Below are 23274 nucleotides of genomic sequence, written 5' to 3'. Positions count from 1 at the left end.
TTACAAACAAAAAGAGCTGAACCAAAGACGGTGTGTAAAGGTAGCTTGGAAATCAGAATTTGTCATCTTTCCATGAAGTTTTAAAAAGGTGTATATACATACATACATATTTGTGTATACATATACATACATATGCATGCACACATTTAATTACCTACACACATACATATCTCAGTATCATTCTGAATATTCATATTACTTCTTAAGAAAACTTCAAATTTAACAATATTTAATACTATTTCTTAATAAGATTCTTTGCCATAAGCATTATAAAATAAATCAGCAGCTCACTGTTTTAAATATAATGTATCAGTAGAAAATGTGAGTATAATAAGGCTAACAGATGAGAAGACCGGCTTGGAAAGACAGTTTATTATTCACAGTTCCCAAGAGGAAGGGGCAAGCCATGCCACAGGGGGCTAAATAGGAAAGTACCAGGGTTAGTCAGAAGGCAGACAGAGGGATTAGAATGAAAGACAAGAGCCACAGTAAACTATGGTTTCCACAGGAAGGAAAAGGCAAGACAAGGGAAAGAGGTTTAGAATTGGCTAGCTTGAATAATTTCAGAGGGCTCAGGAGGTATAGAGGCTGTCCCTGGTTGTCTGGTACCTGGCCCTGGGGTGGGTAGGACAGGCAGATGGTGGCCTGAAGTGTGAGGGCCTATCAAGGATAGATTGGGGAGTGGGGTCCAGATTGGTTGGTTTGTATTTGAAAAGCATACACAAGGGGGGAGTTGTTTACTATCTCTAGGAAATGATTAATCCTGGAAGGGGCAGTGCCCTCCAGGGGCAGCAAGACCCTAGATGTCAAAGCATCAGAATACAGAAAATAAAACCACAATTAACACATGCAATTAAGCTAAATAACAGAGAAGTCTCATTTCTGCTGGGTATTTATTGAACACTCAGCATATATCAGCATTGCACTATACACTTCAGATACAAAAATGACCATGTGGTAGAAAATGAGACTGCAAAATGCTAAATACACACACCTGTTAATTTAGAAGAGAAAGGATAAATTTATGATTAATAATAGTTTACATCTATTTAATACTTTGGTATTTATAAAACATTTTCACACATCACTCCTCACACATTAATCCTCAGAAAAACTGTGCAGTAGGCAGTTTAATATTCATTTTACAGGTGTTTACTAATCGCTCAAGAAAGCTGAAAGGCATCACTGTATCACGCACAGTAACTGGCAGACCATGGGACTGAAGCCAGGTCTTGATTCTTGTCCACCACTACTTTCACCCACACCACAACGTCTCCTTCATTTTAAGTTAAAGCTATAGTATTATTGTGTAGAAAAAAATAGTTACGGATTCCTAACCACTGAGGATTAACTGCTCACTGGCCTTTACTGTAACAACTGGGCTAGCATACTGAAAAGCATGCAGGATTCTTAATAACTAATGAAACATAAATTCCTTACTGGAGTACTTGTAATAGTATTTGAGGGCACAATTCTGTGTTTTTCTTTTGAACTTTTGTATAAGAGTAGAGTGCTAGACCTCACATAACCTAAGACATCATTTCCAAAATAGCTTTTATTTCTCAGCAATCAGGGGTAACTAAACATATACTTTTAAAAGTGCTTCCATAAATTTAAATTTATTTACCAAGTAGAATCCAAGAAAATATTATACTTAAAATTGTTTTTGAGGGGCGCCTGGGTGGCTCAGTCAGTTAAGCATCTGAATTCAGCTCAGGTCATGATCTCATGGTTCGTGAGTTCGAGCCCCACGTCAGGCTCTGTGCTGACAACTCAGAGCCTGAAGCCTGCTTTGGATTCTTGTCTCCCTCTCTGTCTGCCCCTCCCCCACTCAAGCTCTATCTCTATCACAGATAAATAAACATTTTTTAAAAATCGCTTTTGAAACTTCTGTTTAAGAAAAATCCATTTTATCATTACTTAATTTTTTTTTTTTTTAATTTTTTTTTTCAACGTTTTTTATTTATTTTTGGGACAGAGAGAGACAGAGCATGAACGGGGGAGGGGCAGAGAGAGGGAGACACAGAATCGGAAACAGGCTCCAGGCTCTGAGCCATCAGCCCAGAGCCTGACGCGGGGCTCAAACTCACGGACCGCGAGATCGTGACCTGGCTGAAGTCGGACGCTTAACCGACTGCGCCACCCAGGCGCCCCTATCATTACTTAATTTAAAAAAAATCATCACAGATGACATTCTACAAAAGCATCTTGACATTAGTACAATCCAGCATTTCAAGTAGTACTTTCTTCCCAAGGTAACAACTGGAACCTCTTATTAAACTCCATGTGCCGGTAGTTGTGATGCTGAAAATGGCATTCTCCCTGCTATAATACTTTCAAGCTTAAAATTCTAAAGTTCCAGCAGATGAAGATCCTACTGCTCTCATGAGACATCTTTGGTCTACAAATCAGCTGTCATATGCTTCACCTTCTAGAATAAGCAGTAACAAGTTTTCTCCTTTGAAGCCAAGATATTCAAAGATCCACCTAACTCTTCTACTTCTATATTTCTAGATTTTACTTTATTGTCCCTGATGCAGGCATCTAAGTCATGAGGTAGTAAGGTAATAAAATAGGTAGGTTGGGATGATTACTGTTAAGTTGGAGAGCAAGAAGGCAACAAGGACTGTGGTGAAATTGTTGGTCTGAAGATCAGAACCTAGCTTTTGGGAAGGTTAGGAGGTAATGGATTAAAGGGCTCTCTGTGAAGTCACTGTAGCTGCAACATGAATTCTCACAGGGCTAATCTCTGCTGCTTGTTAGCTAGAGAAGCTCAGACCTAAGCAAGCATACTCCCTGGCTTAAAGGGCAGCTGGTCTTTGACCAGGCATCTTCCATGTCTATACCCACTGGCAAGGGCATTTTGAGTAGTCAAATGAGCTCCCAGATGGCAATCTGAATGCTCAAGGGTTTAGGGGCCTGGCCCTCATTTTTGCTGTTGCTAAAGGCTAGGCATGTGCTTAGTTTAAAAGGATGGTGGAGAATCATTTTCTAAAAATTCTGTAAATCCTTACTAATAACCCAAACTTAGATAGATGACTGACCTTCAAAGGACAAAAGCGTTAGACTCAGTATTAGATGTGGCCTCGAAAATTTGCCAAAACAAAAACAAAACCTTACATATGTGGAGATACTGACATATCTCATTCAGTTTTACTCCCCAAAGTAATAAACTTGACTTAAAAACTAGAAACACTGGTAAATGGTATTTTCCCTGAGTTTTCCTCTTGGCTCACTGAAATAAAATTTAAGTTCAATTTGGTTTCCACAAACTTGTGCTTAAAATTATACAATTTTAAACACTAAAAAAGATCTCAAATATTTCACTTTACAAAATACATTCACAAACATTTTATTGTAACAAAAGGAAAATACCAAGACCGCCAATCCCAAAGGTGACACAACTATTTAGTGGCAGAGTTAACCTGCTACCCAGCAACAGAGCTCTTTTGTTAAATATATCATGGTTACCTCTGCTCATCAAACTGCTTATGGAATAAAACATGTTTGCCTTCCAGTTTGAAAATTATACATAGTTATCACTACCTGTTCAGATAGCCACCAAAGAATCTTTTCTTTTTTTTTTTTTTTTTTAATTTTTTTTTTTTTCAACGTTTATTTATTTTTGGGACAGAGAGAGACAGAGCATGAACGGGGGAGGGGCAGAGAGAGAGGGAGACACAGAATCGGAAACAGGCTCCAGGCTCCGAGCCATCAGCCCAGAGCCTGACGCGGGGCTCGAACTCCCAGACCGCGAGATCGTGACCTGGCTGAAGTCGGACGCTTAACCGACTGCGCCACCCAGGCGCCCCCCAAAGAATCTTTTCAAAAGCACACTGAAAGCTGTGAACACTATGATTTCAACAATCAAGTTTTCTTTGTGACTTGGGATAAGGGTGGGAGAGTGGGAGGAAGTATGTTATTTTTTTCCGAATTACCCCAAAATGAGTTGGTAGACTTGAAGGATAATGATGAAAGAACAAGGAAGGTGACGAATAGGTCCACAAACAGAGAATATAATCTCAAGTTTTTTCTCGATGTTTATAATGATTAAATATATATATGTAAATGCATACACACACAAACTTATAGACAAAATGAACTCAATCACATCCTTTCAAAATATAGAGACTATAAACTTACCCCATTCTCGTATACTATAAATTTACTCTGGTCTATCAATCTCTTGTAAAATGTAAATTGGTCTTTAATTTTCTTTGATAATTGGTTACTTTAAAAATGGGAAAAAAAAAAAAAAAAACCTTTTAAAAACTTTTCACAGAAAGTAATTTACCCAGGGTGCCTGGGTGGCTCAGTCAGTTAAGTGTCTTGACTTCTTGAATTCAGCTCAGATCATGTTCCCAGGGTCATGGAATCAAGCCCCATGTCAGGCTTTATGCTGAGCATGGAGCAGACTTGAAAATTCTCTCTCTCTCTCTGCCCCTGCTCATGCTCTCTCGCTCTGTAAAATGAATGACTGAATGAATGAATCCCAGTGCCAAGGAGTAAGAATTTTGAAGCCAGATGGAATCTGAGTTCTTTTCCCAACATACCCATGTATTAATTCTGTAACGCTGGGCAAATTATTTAACCTTTCCTTTCCTCATCTATTAAAAATAGCAATAATCTGGGGCACCTGGGTGGCTCAGTCAATTAAGCATCCAACTCTTGATTTGAGAACGAGCCCCTTGTCAGGCTATGCTCTTGGGATTCTCTCTCTCCCTCTCTGCCCTTCATGTGCAAGGGCATGCATGCACTCTCTCTCAAAAGAAATAAATAAACTTAAAAAAAATAGGAATAATCTAAGACTGAGATAAAAAAGAACTCACCTATAATAAAGTATAGGACCCATGATTACAGAACGTGTCTATTTTGGTTCCCCACTATCTAGAACAATGTCTGGTATACAATGGCAGATATTTGAATATTTCTTATTATTTATCCACTAGACAACAATAATAAAGTTAAAGCACCATCCCTGTCAAATGAACTAATACACGAAAATGACAAGAGAATTATCTAATTAACATAAATTCTATACATATAATTCTTATTGTTTTGGGGTTTTCTTAAAGTCATTTCTTAGTATTTCCTTCAGGAAGTAAATTCCTGTCTATTGATATGTCACATGCTGATCAAGAAGCAACTCATGAGGGGCGCCTGGGTGGCTCAGTTGGTTAAGCATCTGACTTCAGCTCAGGTCATGATCTCACAGTCTGTGAGTTCGAGCCCCACTTCAGGCTCTGTGCTGACGGCTCAGAGCCTGGAGCCTGTTTCAGATTCTGTGTCTCCCTCTCTCTCTGACCCTCCCCCATTCAGCTCTGTCTCTCTCTGTCTCAAAAATAAACATTAAAAAATATTAGAAAAAAAAAAAAGCAACTCATGAAATACAGACTTCATAAAGCATACACTTTTTTACATACCTGATATTTTTATTAGTTTTTGTATCAGCATAATATAAATAACATTAAATTAGTATAAATATTAATTACCATATACTGATTATATTTAATAATGCATGATATATTTATATTGTTACATATTAATATTACCAATATATTAAATATTAATATTACTATATTATAAATATTAATGAAAATGAAATATAAGACTCCTCTATGGCTTATATTCTTAGACTCTGTCTTTAAAAATTCACTCAAAATTGATTTATGGTACACATATATTTAATGAAGGAAATGTCTTTGCTGGCCTCAAATTCCCAATCAACATAGGATACACAAAGTAACACAATCTTTTTTTATTCTAATCCTCTTTATGGCATTTATGCCCTGTCTCTTGAAAGGAAGATGAAGAGTAGACTGCTCAGCTATACAGAAATCAATGCCTTACTGAATACACTACAATAATTACAACAAATTACTTATAATAGTTACTTAGCTGTAAAGGTAGGTGAATAGTCCTATTCACCCAGAGCAGCCTTATAAAAAGTACTTTCACTTACTAGCTGTCTAACATATTGGCTGTATGACCTCGGCCAAGATATTAACTTCTGATGGCCTTGGTTTCCCATTTTATCAACCGAGGTCACCATCATTACCTTCTTCAAAGAATTGCAAAAATTAAAAGGGTTAATATATATATAATATTTAAGCAGTGTGTGATACACAAAAAACAATGAACGAATTCCACAAATGATCACAGGAAACACACACTGTAGCACATAGAGCATATACAGTGAGAGACAATTTAAGTGGTAATGGACAAAGTGCAAGGTCCTACAGACAAACTGTGTCTGGATTTTGTGACCTTGGACAAGTTTGTACCACTCTAGGCGTTAGGTTTTGCACCTGACCAGAATGCCTAACTTTATAGGGTGTTCTGAAGAGTAAATGAGTCAATACATCAAGTGTAGGATACGATATCTGGCACACTATAAATATGCAGTAAATGTGACCCGAAATATAAAACAAGCATAGGAGTTAAGAACCCTTTTACTTAATTCATTCATAAAAGAACACTAAATTAATTTCGTTCCCCATTAGAACACTACGGAAGAGGGAAGTCAGTCCCAACTTATTTTACAAGGAACACATCAAGCCTCACAATAAAGATGCTGAGTACCTGATTGCTGAATTTAGGAACGTAGGCTCCCAGCAGAGAAGCCATGAAATGGATGAAAGCCTATCAAGAGGTTACCAGAACCATTTATCTGCCCTACCATTAAAATCAATATAGGTACTGACATCCTGCCAATGAGAACAAAAGATGACAGAAATTCTAGAAATAAAAATTCAATGAGATTTAACTTTATAAAACTTCATTAATTAAATCACAACTAGGATAAAATCATATTACTGCTTCAACAAGCACATTATCATAATTTGTAGTATTCATGACAAATAATCTGTCGAATGTTAACGTCTCCAATTGGTTCATATGTAGATTTAAATACAAGGGAAAATGCAGAAGATTTAAAAACCACTTTAAGTAGAATTATTTCTCCTATATAAATTCAATTAGTATTTGTCATCATCTGCATCTACCCTTTTCTTCTTCCCTCTTCTTCCTGAACTCGTTGGCCTAGACATCCTCAACTACAACGAAACAAGGATTTTCCGCCCCCTCTCCCACTCCCACGCCAGGCATAGGTACCCACTTACCACAGCACAGATCACTATCTGGTTCCTATACTCCTGTGCAAAAGCAGCTCCGCTTCTGTGAACAAAAAGCTATGGTGACTTGACTCATTATTTACAGAACTGTACTAAACTCTCTCTGGCCGTATTATTAATTCAGAGGAACATAATAAATTCAGGGGGACAGAAACAACCTGTAAACTGTAAGTACTTTTGGATTCTCCTCAAAACTGCCCTCATTGCTAAGATTCTCACCTGCAATTTGTCTACCAAAACACAGGAAACAATCAGATGTGAGTTCCTTTTGTTTCATTTTACTAACCACTTTTCCTTTTATGATCCTAACTCTCTCATTCCTTTTTTAAGTATGCATCTTGAATCTATTCCAAGGACCTATTGATCTCATTCTCCTATGAAATCAAAGTTCTCCTTCCCTCTAGTTTAGTATCAGGATTTTAATGTACCAAACGATATCCATCAATACGTAAGCAGAAAAATACCATATAGCATATAAGACACAGCTTCTGCCCACAGGAAGTTTACAATTCAACTTTAATGTATGTTAATATTTCTTGATCCCAGTCTGAAGTTTGCAACATTTGTAGAAAACTCCTCAAATCAATTTCCAAACTGCATGTAAAATCCAACATAACCTACAATGGCCCTCCTCAACCTGACCTGGCAAAATTTTAGTAATCCATTCCCAGCTCAGTTATAACCCTCTCCATAAAAACATTTCCAGAACCCTAGAAGAAAGCAGAACTAGTGTTTCTTTCCTGTGGGCCTCTACAACCTCACTCATAGCCTTTATTAACCAAATGCCATGTTGTAATTAAATTAACTATATATTCATCACATTCTATTGTCTCTAAGATGCAGGGATTGTAAGGAAAAAAAGATTCCACTAATTATAACATGCCTTTGACTGTAAGGTACATTTCAATTTTGAAGACGTTGAAATGTTAAAAAAAAAAAAAAAAAGTATCTTTTGGCAGCAAAGAAATAAAATACAGTATGTCCCTGCAAGAGATCATATATTCTGAGAGCATCAAACATGTCTCACTTCATCCTCAGTTTCTCAATGCCTATTATGATACTTGATACAGAACAGAGAAAAAGAACCAGCAAATCTGATGTTTTTAGCTAACCTGTTACCACGTCTTTCAGGTCAACATTCTCTGTACTAAAGGGAAGTTTGACAACCTGTGTTTTGTATTAAGCAACTTCACTGCCACAGTCCTTCTAAAGGCCACTGTGAATTCATGACTAAATTACTCCAACGACGTACTTTCTCCTGGGCTCCTAACTTTTCCACACTTTCACCTAGAGAGAAACACTTTAATAGTATCATTTGCTTCCTAAATCTTTCCATTCAATCGCTTTCACCCAGAAGATTCACGTGTTTGAAACTAACTTTTAGTATTATTTTGGCAGAGTCCCTTCTTCAACTAAATGTTAGGAAACAGTCCAACAAACACACAACTTCTCTGAAGCAGAGGTGGCAGGCCGCTCACGTGGCATACCTTGAGCCTCTCAGTGAGACGGCTGGCTGCGATGGAGCACAGACAGATGGAGCACAGACGAGGGAATGCCACTCGCTGTGTTAGCCACACGCCTCCATGTGAGCGCTTTATGCTTTTCAAGTTCAGCCGCTTGGCTCAAGACACCTCTGTCTTCACTTCTCTATCGTCAGTCTCAAACGTCCACTTTCCAAACCAATCTCCGAGGCCTGGTTCAAGACCTATCTTCCACACTGAAAGCCTTCCTCGTTTACTCCAATCCACTGATTTCACTTGTCTCTGAGCTCTCAAAACTTGTTTTCCAGATCTCAAAACCTAGTATTGAAGGATAAACTCTCATATGCAACTGTAAATGCCCTGTAATTGTTTCATGAATGTAAGCCTCACCTCCCCAACATGAGCATCCTTTTAAGACAGGTGAATACTTTCGGAGTCTAACACAGACTGAGCATGCAGCACTTAGATCTCTTAAAATTAACATACTGCTTTTTTTTCCACCTATAGATACACCTCTCTCCATCCTTAGTTGCACTGCAAAGGTTTCTGATATTCCTTTTATACAACTTTCTTATCTGCATCTGATATTTAACTCCAGCTAATATCCGTATCAAAAACTACTCATTCTCCCACTTTACTACTTCACATTCAAGTGGATGAGAATAGAGACTTTAGCAGCTTCCAACTTTCATATATAGTTGACCCTTGAACAACATGGATTTAAACTGCACGAGTCCACTTACACACAGATGTTTTCAATAAATTCAGTACTATAAATGTATTTTCTCTTCCTTATGATTTTCTTAATAACATTTTCTCTGGCTTAAGAATACAGTATATCATACATACAACATAAAAAATATGTGTTAAGTGACTCTGTTTATGTTGTAACTAAGTCTTCCACTCAACAGTAGGTTATCAGTAGTTAAGCTGTGGGGGAGTCAAAAGTTATATGCAAATTTTCCACTGTGTGGGGTCAGCACTTCTAAGCCAGATGCTGTTTAAGGGTCAACGGTATAGTTTTCTTCATAATAGTTAAGCTTTTTTGTACCTATTATGTCATCTTATCTTTGCAACTCTACGAGGTAAAAAGCGAAGGAATTAATATGACCATTTTACAAATGAGAAAAGGAACAAAACTCCAATTATAACATGTTTGTCCAGGATGGAAAAGCTAATGGGGAGCAGCACCCAAGCAAAAATGTGAGAGTTCTAATTCTTGGTCCTGTTGTATTATAAATTTTAAAATGTTTTCCTGCTGCCTGCACATCTCCTCAAGCAGGCTGTGAGCACCCTGCCCAGGCACCCCCAGTATGATAAGGGGGTGGCCCCTGCCTTGAGTTTCCCTTCCTACCTTCCCCTGACTGGGACCTAGTAACATTTACATGCCTTTTCTTATGTACTCCATCCTGACCACCCAAGAAAAGCATCTGCCCATGGGTCCTCGCTCTCTCTGCTCCCCACCTGCTTGGCTGAGCCAGCTCCCTTGGTCTCCCCTCCCGTGTGATCCCCTCTCAGTGTACAGTGACAGTCTCTCTAGGACATGTGAGCATAATAAACTTTTTTTCCTGTGCCTCTCCTGTGTCTCCTCTTTGGGCCACACCTGAATAGCACCTGGAACACAAAATACCTGTGCTCTAGGAAGCCTCTCAGTACTGATGTCTGCAGCAATAAAACTACTACTTACACCACACCACTCATGAAACAGATAATCGCTACTCCTAACTTTATTATTGTACCTAAGGAAAAGAGAACCTTCATATATCTCAAGTAACACTTTCTCTATTTAAAAGAGTCTCAAGTCTCAAATAATTTTTTTGAAGTCTTTATCCTCTTTATTTTAGCAATGGGTTGTGGAAAACTGTGATTTTATCTTGACGTGAAAATATTTCAACGCACAGTGATCTTGCCTGATGGATTTAGTATTTTCTGCATAATTTTTAAAAAATTTTTCTTATGTTTATTTATTTTTGAGAGCGAGAGAGACAGAGCATGAGCGGGGGGAGGGGCAGAGAGAGAGGGAGACGTAGAATCCGAAGCAGGCTCCAGGCTCCGAGCTGTCAGCACAGAGCCCCACATCAGGCTCAAACTCACAGACCACGAGATCATGACCTGAACCGAAGTCGGACGTTTTAATCGACTGAGCCACCCAAGTACCCCTGAATCTTTTTTTTTTTTTTTTAAACACCTATGTGCTAGATATTCTGAGCCAAAAAGAAAGACCTACTGGATCTGTTCACTCCACTGGGTAAATTAATAAATTCGAAGTTGTAAGTGCATCCAGAGTTTGAACTTTATTAGGATCCTAATTTTCCAAATGCTCTCCAATTCCACTAAAGTAATCACATTGTTGGTACTAAAGTGACAGTATCAGAAACATGACTAAACATGGCTAAAGAGCTACTGAGATGAAATATCCTAACTACAAATTCAATGTTGGACGACAAAGTACATGTTTAAAATACTAATGCTTTGCAGTCACCAAATAAAAGTGCAAATAACAGAAAAACATCTTAGAGTGCACTAAGTCTAACAATAAAGAACAGAAATCTATTTACAAAGTAAAATATTACATTTATTGCTTAAGAGAATTCACCTTAATTATACTCCCTCTGTAATAAGAAAAATGATAAATGTGACCCTCAACCCCCACCCTCTAAAATCCTTAAATACTTGGTCAGTCATGTAAGTTTAACTAAGACTTCCAGAGAATTCTCACCATATGCTGGATGGAAGTACCCAGAATAGGACCACATAATCAAATATTCATAGAATCTTCAATTTTAGAAGACTTGCAGTTTACCTAATCAAACTTCCCATACAAGAAATTCTTCTACATTCTGCAGTGTCTCTGATAGATGGACATCCAGCCTTTAATACAGGAAGGTCACTACTTCATGAAACAAACCATTCCATTACTTTACAGCACTAGTCCATTTGTGTATATAGACATATTCTTCTATTGATTTCCAAGGGTCAAACAAAACAGATTAAAAAACAACAACAAAAACAAAACTTTTCCTATATCGAAAGACAGCAGTCACACTTCCTCTTGTTTTAACAATAAAACCCCCCACTCTTCAATGATTGCTAGTGTGAAATGTTTTCCGCACTCTGCATTCCAGGAATCCCTTCTGATACGCTTGCCAGTTTGTCAGTGTCCATTTAAAATGTGCCACAACTAGCAAAGCACACAATATTGCAGAAATGGTCTGACAAACACAAAGTAAAGGAGGAGCTTTACTCTAGTCTTGATTCATATCAAGCCAATAAATCCCAAATCACTTTCACATGTCCTGCAGTCAACCTAGGTTTTTCATCTTGTAGGTATACAATTTCCCCTACCCTTTTAAACAGAGGATCTGTTGTATTTATCTTGCTAATTCTGACCCAGCATTCCAGACTATTAAGATCAGTTCGAATCTCAAGTCTATCCCCATCATAATTATTAGCAAAGTCTCCCAGCTTTGCCTCATCTTTAATTAAATAGGCCATCCTTCAGTACAGTATTTGAAAAAAATATTTAACAGGATTGTATCAAGGATAGAAACCTATGCCATAATACCAAGGACATCTACTGAAATAGACAATCATTTCTCATACAATTGAGAAACCAGGTATGAATGAGCCTTTAAAGACATCATGACTATCAATGCTGAAATCAAAATATATTGTGGCAGCATTATTTCTTTTCTATACTCATCTGAAAACCTTAGCAAAAGAATACATAAACCTAGTTTCTTAGTGAAGCCATATGGGTTCCCCATGATCCCTGAATTCTTTTTTAAATGCTCAGAAGCCAACTACTGGATAATTCACTCAGGGCCTTTGTTAAAGATGTTATCAAACTCATCTGTTTGCACTATAGGATGTTTTCAAACAGTGAGGTGCTTATTCATGCTCAATTTTTCCATGTGCATAATTTTTAAGTTACTGGTACTGGCCTGAAACTGAATTTGAAAGTTCCTTCTGATCCTAGGATGGCATTTATCTGGATCATTCTAACTTCCAAAAAGCAAATAAATGTCCCTTATCTACTCACTAACTTTGCACAAATAATCTCAGTGAATACAGGTCCAGTTATTTTAGTTGGAACTGAATTTTTCTTGCTGGTTGACAGAAGCACAGCCCAGCAGCTGTCTTTTCTCCATATTACATTATTTTGCTCAGGCAATACGTGTCTTTTGCTGTGATCTGAAGCCTTACAAGTTGTTTAAAATTATTTTAAAAGCCTACTTTATTATGAGTTTCTGCTTTCCCGACATTATTCTTAAAATGTCAAGCTGCTCTTTGTTTTCATTCTTTTTTTTTTTTAATGTTTATTTATATAATTTTGAAAGAGAAAGAGAGAGAGAGAGAGGCAGAGTGTAAGCGAGGGAGACACAGAATCCGAAACAGGCTCCAGGTTCTGAGCTGTCAGCACAGAGCCCGACGCAGGGCTTGAACCCACGAACCACAAGATCATGACCTGAGCTGAAGCTGGACACTTAACCAACTGAGCCACCCAGGTGCCCCTCTTTGTTTTCATTCTGAATCCTTTGTCCTTCCTTCTACCTTCCACGTATACTATTTTAAAATCTGAGTTTAACAACAAGGTCTCCACACAGCCACACTAGTTTCTATTCACCATTTCTTTTACTACTTTTAGTCATAATTATTTGTCCGTGCTACAGAATGTTAGAGCTAGAAGAAACTAACTGCAGAGTCAGCATTTCAATTTTCAAAACCACTTACCCTTTACAGGTCTTAAGTTTACCTACAGACACAAAAGGATAAAAAATAGCCTTTACCTCTGAACTCATCCTTTTATCTTATGTCTCCTAAACAAAAGACTCGGAATCAATAGATGATTTTAAATCATGGCTCTACCACTAGGGCAAATTTTTTCTTTTTGTTTTTTTTTTTTAAATTTTTTTAATGTTTATTTGTTTGTGGGAGACAGAGTGAGAGTGAGTGAGAGAGAGAGAGAGAGAGAGAGAGAGAGAGGGAGGGAGACAAAGTGCCAGTGCGGGAGGGGCAGAGAGAGAGACAGAATCTGAAGCAGGCTCCAGGCTCTGAACTGTCAGCACAGAGCCTGACGCAGGCCGGAACCCAGGAAAAGAAGATCATGACCTAAAGCAAAGTTGGACACTTAACCTACTGAGCCACCCAGGCACCCTGGATGGCAAATTTTCTTAAAGAAATTAAAACTCATGAGGCTATCTGTAAAATGGGCACAATCAGACCAGCTTACAAAGATATTGAGGATTTTAATGAAATAATATAAAATACCTAACCTAGCACCTAACAAGCTCTAAGGTAAACAATAAATGTTTGTTTTATTCCTCCACAAGTCTCATTTAAAAAAAAAACGAAACAAACAAACAAAAAAAACGGAGGCACCTGGGTGGCTCAGTCGGTTAAGCATCGGACTCTTAGCTCAGCTCAGGTCATGATCTTGGGTTCGTGAGTATGAGTCCCCAGCATTGGGCTCTGTGCTGATGGTGTGGAGTCTGCTTGGGATTCTGTCTCTCCTTCTCTCTGCCCCTCCCCTGCTTGTGCTCTCCCTCTCTCTCTCAAAATAAATATACTAAAAAAAATTTGTTTTTAAATCGATACAGTAGCTTGACAGCCTGAGGATTTGCTTAACCTACATATAGAGTTTACCAATCTCTTTAGTTCTGAATTTGCTCTTTCAAGAAAGTACAAAACAATGCGACTAAAATTCCAACATTAAGCTCATTAACAAGGCAACCTACAGAATTGTGCTTTTTACCGACACTCTATTCAGTATACTAAAGCTGAATATCCAGTGACAACAGACAAAATCTATCTGGGAGAACACAAAGTCAAGCTAGATACTCTCCATCTCTGGTCCCTAAACTTCAACTATATTTACTCACTAGCAAAAGATCTGAATAACAAAGCCAGCAATAGAGCAGAAAGACAACTAGAGCAGCAGTCAAGATTCTAGTGCTCACTTTGCCCAAAAGTACAAGAAAGTCATTCAACTTTTCTGGGCTTCAGTTTCTTCATTTCTAAAATACCACTAAGGAGTGAGGGTAGGGGAGAGACGCTCAATTATCTTCAAGTTACCTTAATTATGGTTTCATTAAGCCTTTATCTCACCACACACATACATAAGCAATTTGTGGTTCAACAGGTTTCCCTTTGCCACAATCTGCTCATTCATTAGGTAGCAAACTGACAGGCATTATGAACATCCAATCGTAACTAAATCAAGAGAGTACAGAAAAGCCCACATAAAAGTATGGTTTGGTATCAGGCCAGGTTCCCCCTTTCATTGTCAATTCTTACTATGTCATCCCCAAATACTTAATGTAGGACTGTGAAACTTCTGAAAGCCTATTTCTGCTTTCACTTGTAACAGAAAAATACAAAATCCCTTTATAAATAGACTTTAGCAGTGATATCCAATGGCTACAACTGGTAAGCAATAACATCAAAGATCCTTTCAAACTAAAATTCTACCATCTTGTAAATCTATGTTATTTCTATGAGATCTATGTATAGCACTTTCCCCCTATCTTCTTTCTTAATCAAGCCTCCTTTTCCTTCTCTTCAACTTGCTTTTATGCCTACTCCAATATTCCTTAAGTATTACTTATTATATGTTTCCTGATTCAGATTCAAAAAGGAGATAATTGGGGTGCCTGGGTGGCTCAGTCAGTTGGGCATCTGACTTTGGCTCAGGTCATGATCTCGTGGTCTGTGAGTTGGAGCCCCGCATCAGGCTCTGTGCTGACAGCTCGGAGCCTGCAGCCTGCTTCGGATTTTGTGTCTCCTTCTCTTTCTGCGCCTCTTCCATCATGCTCTGTCTCTCTGTCTCTCTCTCTCAAAAATAAATAAACGTTACAAAAATTTAAAAAAAAAAAGATAATTAAAACTCTATCTTCCCTTGCACCCCCCTCTATTCTGAAATCCCCTAAAAGATGCCCTTTTAAAAATTAATGCAGCTCTACACTGGATACCTTTTCATCTTCCATGAAGAACTTAAAAACTGGCAATGATGTTGTTATGTCATCATCGACAAATCTTAAAGGTCATGCTATATGTTATCTAATGGGTAAAATCAACTTGGTAATTCAGAACCGAAATCACTTGTACAGGGTACAAGATGTAAGTTCTTCATAATGAATTCTACATGTAACAAACAGTACTAGAAGATTTTAGAGAAATAAAATTAGAAAAGCAAACCTGACTTTCTAAAAAAAAAAAAAAACAAAACAAAAAAAACCCCCAAAAATTAACAACCAAACACAGCAGGCATACGTATAGCTCTACACACAAATATGTATATATGTTTATAAATCCGTATACAAGTATAACACATGTATACTTTAAGATGCCTACTAAGACAATCCAAATTAATAGAATAACAAAAGAAATATTAGTATTAAACTTCAAGTCAATTTCTACTTTTAGCAGCTCTATAAAAAAGTATGGTGTGGGTACCTGAGTGACTCAGTGGCTTAAACATCTGACTCTTAATTTTGGCTCAGGTCACGATCTCAGGGTTGTGGGATGGAGCCCCACTTTGGGCTCTGCCCTGACAAGTGCTGAGTCTGCTTAGGATTCTCTCTCCTCTCTCTCTCTCTCTCTTTCTCTCTGCCAACTCCCCGTCCCTACATTCTCTCTCTCTCAAAATAAATAAATAAACATTAAAAAAAAGTTGATTGTACTAGATTAAGTTTCCAAATTAAATATATATATATCAATTCTTTTCTTTGCCCCCCTTTTCCCTACTTATGAAGAACTAGCCTTCCTATTGATGATTCCCAGGTTTCTAAATCCAAAAAGGTAAAGGAAGGTTGGAGAGTCAAGTTCTTAAAGGGCCAGCAACATCTTATCTTCAAGTTTGAACTTCCTTTGTGTAAGAATTAGCCTTAAAATGTTAATTACCACTAACATTGACAAAGAAATATCCATCCATCAAGCAAACACAGGTTCTTTGGCCAATTAAGGCCAAAACCAAAGAAAGTCACTAGCCAATGCAAGTTAATTACAGATTTAGATATCAATGGTCCCTACATGTTCTAAATTGTTTAAGAAGGTGTAACTCCTAATGTTCATTTTACCTAGGGCTCTTTGACTACCTGAGCACACTGTGCAAACTGGTAGTCCTTTTAGAACAAAAATCTTACTTTCCTCACTTAGTTAAAAGATGTTCTTAAACCAGAAAAATGATTCGTTACCTGTGCTCTTTAAAAGGGATTTCTGCTTTTCCTTCAAAGTCAAACTCATAATCCAACAAGGAAACAAAGTATATAAGTATGTAAGGGCAACATGTACTTAGTTCCTACTATAATTCCAACTAATTAAATGCTAGATACTCAGCCTGGAAAGTCAAGATTCTGAGAGGAGACCAAACCACAGAAACACATTATGTCGAATTCAATACCATGGCAAGAGATTCCCCCTAAGTTGTCACTAACATTCTCTTTTCATAAAATCAAGTATGAAGCTCCCTAGCCTCAAGAACTGGTTTCATTTGATCTACCTTATCCAATTTTTTTTCCTATCCGTATCATCCAGAACCTTCCCGTATCTCCAAGAGTGACACGAGGATGGATGGCAGATAACTTTTAGCCCCTGGGTATTGACTGAGTCATTGCATTTTGTCAAAGCCGACTATTAAGAATTTTTTCAAGGGACACCTGTGTGGCTCAGTCAAGCATCCAGCTTCAGCTCAGGTCATTATGTTGCAGTTTATGAGTTCAAGCCCTGCGACGGGCTCTGTGTCTCCATCTCTCTCTGCCCCTCCCCTGCTCTCTCTCTCTCTCTCTCTCTCTCTCAAAAATAAATAAAACATTAAAAAAAATTTTTTTAAGAATTTTTTTCAAGCCTCGTAAAAGCTGTCATGAATATTTAGAGCAAAAATTTTCCCCACGAATTAAACAAAATCAATACTATTTGGGGGAAGGAAATAGATATATAAAACAGTCAAAAAGTAACAAAAAGTAAATGGGGACACAAAGTAAAAGATCAGAACTTACAGGACTCATTTATAAAAGGGATATGTATGTACTTTTTGCTCATTCTCCCTCTTCTACAGAGAGTAAAGCACCTGGTGTCTACTGTTGATGTCTTAAAAACTCAAAGCCAAAACACATTAATGAAAATAAAGCCATTTCACCAGCTTCATTAAAACCACTCCAGGCCTTGCTCCCAATTCCAAACTGCTATCTTCTCCATCACCTTCTATGCCTTAATTCAGCAAACATTTGTCAAGCACCTACTATAGCAAAAAAATAAAGTAAAAATCTATGAACGAGTCTCAGATGAACTGCATTGACTTGCAAAAATTGGTACATTTCTGATCTTTGTAACATGGTTATCTTCTTAAAATGATTGAGCATATCTATTTGAACATAAACTCTTCAACATCAACAAAATTTAAAATCTTTGGTTTCAAGAGAAAAAAATCCAACTACATAAAGTTTAAATTTCCTTATACACTTAAGCGACATTCAAATCATGTAAACTCTTAAAAAAAAAAAAAAACCAAAAAACCCAGAAAATGGAAGACTAAACATACCTATTGGGAGTACTCAGCATGTGGCTAGTCAATACATGCTTGTGAAATAAAAACTGTGAATTCTTTTTGTCATTAAAATCCATTCTTTGAGGCATACATGAACTAGGTCCAACACCCATCTGCTTCCATATTTTGCTTTATGGTTCACTAGTAATGATTAGATCCTTCCTTGGTTCTCAAATTTCAACGAGAATTTAGAATGACCTGGAAAGTTTATCTGATAGGCAAATTCCTTGACCACACCCCCAAAAGTTATAGTTCCAGAAAGTGGATGCTGCATTCATAATAATACAACATTCAAATAAATCTGAGTTAGGTGGTCAGAAGATCATACTCTTAGTATCAATGACTCACCCTCATAATAGACAAGGGGCTGTAACTGATACCAATGAGAGTACATAAGAATTGACTATTCCTGACCTAACTTATAAATTACTCAATTCTCTTAAGCATAATTCACAACTAATGCTTAATAGGCAAATCAAAATTTAAGTGAACTAACTTTTGCTTTGATAATGCAAACTCAAACAATCCACCAAAAACAGATATTTTTCTCAAATACTTAAGATACTGTCAACGTTTAGGAAAAGAACAGGAAGAAAACAATCTATGGACTGTAATACAGAGAAACACTTATATAATTGTCCTGCAATAGTTTTAGGGGGAAAAGTACCACACTCAAAATACTCTTTGATTAGGTTACTGTCCTGTCAATACAAAAGCCACTAATCACGTGGCTATTTAAATTAAAATTAAATGAATTAAAAATTCAGTTCTTCAGTTGCACTAGCCACATTTTAAATGCTCAAGAGCCGCATATGGCTAGTGGCTAACACACTGGATAGGATGTACAACACTTGTTCATCACAGAAAATTCTACTGGAAAGATCTGGTTTAGAGGTTATGGGCATCTAAATATAACATGTAATCTCTATTCTTCCTGACAAGAGAGCTCTATTTGGCAATTTCCAATCATAAATATGTACAACTACTTTAGGTATTAACTGTAAAACAAACAGTTTAGCATAATTTTTCTGAAACTTATTTCTAGAAAGGTCATTAAAAAGTGATGTGCTCATTCATATTATCAACATAAAAATATTTAACTAGAGACCTGACACTATCAAAGGCATGAAAACCACAAGTAGGTTTGCACCTAATCAGAATCAGTAAAAAGTGTTTAATTACTAGAAAACAAAAAGTATTAGGTAAAATAAGACGTCAAGAAAATTTAAAATACTTAGTAAGTCTGGTTTCGCAAATACTTCAGAAATCTCTTTACATACATAACAAACAATTGCTTTATAATTGGTTTTTAAAACGACCTTACTACAATTAATTCAAGTTAGTGACATTTTACTATTTTCATTCTTAATTGCTTTTCAACAACTTCACACTAAAAAATGCCTAAAAATAACAGAATCATAAGATTTATATACAATTTTATATGCGAATAACTACTAATACAAAATCCTGAGAAAATGCTGGTTTTAACAGAAAAGTAGACATAAAAAATTAATCAATTTGCAACTTAAAACTGTATCTCTAAACTGCATCAAAACCTAGTTTAAAACAACACTGTAAAAAAACGCAAAAGCATGAGCAACAAGATGCTGAATGAGAAATAACTTCCAATTGAAGAAAAAGTTAGACTTATTACAAAGCAGAATTAAAACTTCAACAGATTCACAACCACGTATTAATTCAACTTTCAACCTACTTTCTTTTAAAGATACAAACATCTTTAACATCTTTTTTAGTAGAGTTCTTTCTGAAGAGTTCAAGTGTATTCAAATATCTCTAAATTACAGAAGACAATTTTGATTCTAATCAGGAAGTTTTGCTCCATGGAAAAATAAGTTGATAAAACTGTCTAACAAATATAACTTCTACAACCTAACATTAAAATGTACAGACGCGAATGGGTCACACGATGACTAGTTACGGAAGTTAACATTCCTGTCATTTTAGATTCCCTGTGATTATGTTTATGTCAGAGGTCTTCAAATCTAAGTTAGCAAAGAAAAGCAGTAACTTATTAAAAACTGTATGAAAGGATCTTACAGAGAAAAGATTGTAGTAACTTACCTGCAACACTAGTGATTGTAACCGGAACTCCTTGAACTTGAACACCTGCAGCACCCAGGTTGGCAACACTCACTGTCTGAAGGTTAGGCACTGATGCAAGCTGGGCAGTATTCAAAGTTATTGGGGCACCAGCAACAGCCACAGGAGCAATTTGAGCAAGGGTTGTGCCACCACTTGAAGACACTGGGGTGATGGTTAATTGTTGGGATAACCCAGCATTCTGAACTTGCAAATTTGAAAGACTCTGAATATTCTGAACCTGTACAGTTTGCCAACTGATTTGCCCTGAAGGTGTTAAAGTTGGAGCCCTGATAAGCACCTGAGTCGGATTTACTGCTTGAAGTTGAACATTCTGCAAAGGCTGCTGCTGGATGGTCTGAATTGTCTGCCCTGACTGAAGTTGAAATGACTGCGGCGGAATAGCCTGAATAATCTGTTGCTGAGGCTGTTGGATCTGGATCTGCTGTAAGATAGGCTGGCCTACAATCTGCACCTGCTGAAGAGAATTTGATTGATCCTGTGTGTTCTGTATTCCATTAGACTGAAGCTGACTGGAGCTCTGCGCTTCAGACTCAGTAGCAGCAGGTGTTTGAGATTCTTCAATAGTGCGTTCAGAACTACTGGCTGATGTGCTTGCATACTGGCCCGTGTCTGCTGAGCTCACTAACGTGTCACTGCTTGTCAGAGATGTCGAAGCAGTGGTTGTGCAGGTAGTGGAGGAGGAGGGAGATTCCGGCATAGTACTGGCAGAAGCGGTGGTAGTGGTGGGTGTGGAAACTAACTGACTCCCGTTGGAAGTCCCACTATCAGTAGTAGTAGCAGGCTGGCCAACCTGTCCAGTCCCTCCTCCAGCAGTCACGTTGTTTATCACTGGCAAAGCTAAAGTCACTCCTCCAATGTTAATTGGTAGGGTTGTTACAACTTGAGCCTGAGTACCAGGAAGGGTCTGTAATTGCAGTGGTATTGAAACACCAGGTCTAATTTGGACTGGAACGGTCTGATTTGCCAGGTTTTGAGCAAGAATATTCCCAGAAGCTGTCCTGTTAGCAGCTGTGAGTATAGCTTGATTATTACCTGCAGAAATGAGCTGGATTTGACCCTGCAAATCCTGTAGAGATGAACTACTAGCTGGATTGATTTGAATCTGCTGGCCTTCCACTGTCTGAAGTTGTGGAATCACTTGGTACTGGACACTACCACTCGGATTTTGTACTTGTATGACTTGAAATTGACCAGGGGCGGAAGAATTACCTGATTTCGTTTTTGTAGGAGATGCACTCCCGTTATTACTGCTGGAAGAACTAGATGAACTAGAAGCTGGTTGAGAAACGTTATTTTCTTTTGAAGCAGGAGGAGTGGAGGCAACAAGTTGCCAAGTGTTTCCAGCAAGTTGTGTTGTTACCAGTTCTAGCTGTTGTGGTTGATTTTGAAGTTGCACCAATCCTTGGCTTGGATCTATAATAATTTGTTGTTGTCCAGTTGCTTGATTTTCACCAGGAGTCCCTATTTTGCTGCAAGTAGCTGCCAGTAAAGCCAGAGGAGAGGGCTGAGAGTCCTACCCAAAAATGAGATGATAAAGGAGAGGGGGAAAAAAAAGTGGGCGGATTTAGTGGAGGCCAGTAGATGGAAGGGGTTTGTTTGTTTGTTTGTTTATTTATTTATTTATTTATTTTGACAGCTCTACATTTCAGAACTTACTTAGGCAATGACAGAAATCAAAAAGAAATAGTAACAAGAGCAAGAAGATAGAGGAAAAAAGGAAACAGATACTGTAATATAAAGTTCAAATAAAAGGAAATTTCTAAGAAACTTTTGTAAAGTATATTTTCATAAACTCAAAATGCCCTTGGGAAAATACACACCGTTTTCTACTGGTCTGAGTTCCTGATGTAATTTTAAACAACGTTATCCCTTAAACATGTGAAATCTTTATGAATTTACAATTTAACTTCCTCACTCTCAGAAAGATGCTTTGAGTGGATGAACATTTGTATTCTGTTCTTCAGTTCTGGGCAATTAAAGGACATAACTCCCTCTCTCCCCTTATGTTTCGTGATGAATTTTTTTATGTTTGCTTTTACCTGGGAGCCTGAGGTTTTGGGTTTTTTATTGTTATTCTCTGGCTCAGAGGTTTTCCCTCCTTCTGTAGCCATCGCCGCTGCTGCTGCTGCCGCCGCCGCCTCCTCCTCCTCCTCCTTCTTCTGATCTGCAACAAACCCCCCCCCCACGACAACAGGTTATTAGGATTATTATTATTCGTCTTCCCCCTCTCCTCCTCTTCCCCTCCCCCCGAACATTAATCTCCATAAACCCGCGATCCACGCACACCGGCAGGGGGTGGGGGAGAAGGAGGGAAGGGAGGAGGGGGATATCACAAAACGTGGTTTGAAACCCGACCCATCCGCTCCAGAGCAACACCCAGAAGGTTGTTCTCTCTCAGACATTAAGACAAAACACAACCCTCCTTCCCTCCCCCTGATACCCTCCCTTCCTCTCCTCCTCCCCTTAAAGCATCTCAGCGGCCCCGGGGGAGGGGGGAGAACCGAGCAGGGTCTGGGGAGGGAGGGAGGGAGGGAGGCGGTGAAGGAGACCGAGGGGGGTGGAGAATACGTACCGCTCATCCCGCATTAACAGGACAAACCCTCAGACGGAGACACAGGGATAGAGGTGGGTGGGGGTGGGGGCGAGGCGGGAGGAGAGGCCGGTCCCGCCCGCCCGCGGTGGCTCGGAGGAGGCTGTAGCTGGCACAGGCTCTGCCTCTTTTTCCGCGAATGGCCGCCGCTGGGCTGTGGCGTAGCAGCTCCTCTCTCCGCCCGAGCCCGGCTGACTCGCCCTTGATTGACAGCGGCGGCGCGCGGCGCGGGCGGCGGCGAGGGCTGGGGGCGGGGCCAGGGCGGTGCGAGCCCGGCCGACTCCCCACCCCCCTCGGCCTCTCTCCGCCGGAGCCGCCGACTCTCCACCCCTTCCCCCAGCGGATTGGCCGCCGACCTGCCGGGGGCCGGGGCGCTGGGGCCGCCTCCTCTCCACCCCCTTT

At 38.6% G+C, this 23274-nt stretch overlaps 1 protein-coding gene across 1 annotated transcript in view; it reads right to left on the bottom strand.

Moving 5' to 3' along the window:
- The window catches only part of SP4 (Sp4 transcription factor), an 82563-nt gene extending 59499 nt beyond the window's left edge, over positions 1-23064 (bottom strand). Inside the window, exons 1-3 of the mRNA XM_030308070.1 lie at positions 22855-23064; positions 22322-22446; positions 20241-21795 (exon numbers count right to left, since the gene is read on the bottom strand). Of these exons, the coding sequence (XP_030163930.1) occupies positions 20241-21795; positions 22322-22446; positions 22855-22861 (1687 nt within the window). The 5' untranslated portion in view covers positions 22862-23064. The remainder of the gene's footprint in view (positions 1-20240; positions 21796-22321; positions 22447-22854) is intronic.
- Between the last annotated feature and the right edge of the window lie 210 nt (positions 23065-23274).

The sequence above is a fragment of the Lynx canadensis genome, chromosome A2 (genome assembly GCF_007474595.2).
Source record: "Lynx canadensis isolate LIC74 chromosome A2, mLynCan4.pri.v2, whole genome shotgun sequence".
Classification (NCBI taxonomy): domain Eukaryota; kingdom Metazoa; phylum Chordata; class Mammalia; order Carnivora; family Felidae; genus Lynx; species Lynx canadensis.
The sequence above is the reverse complement of the archived record's forward strand: the minus strand, read 5'-3'. Positions and strand labels throughout refer to the sequence as shown.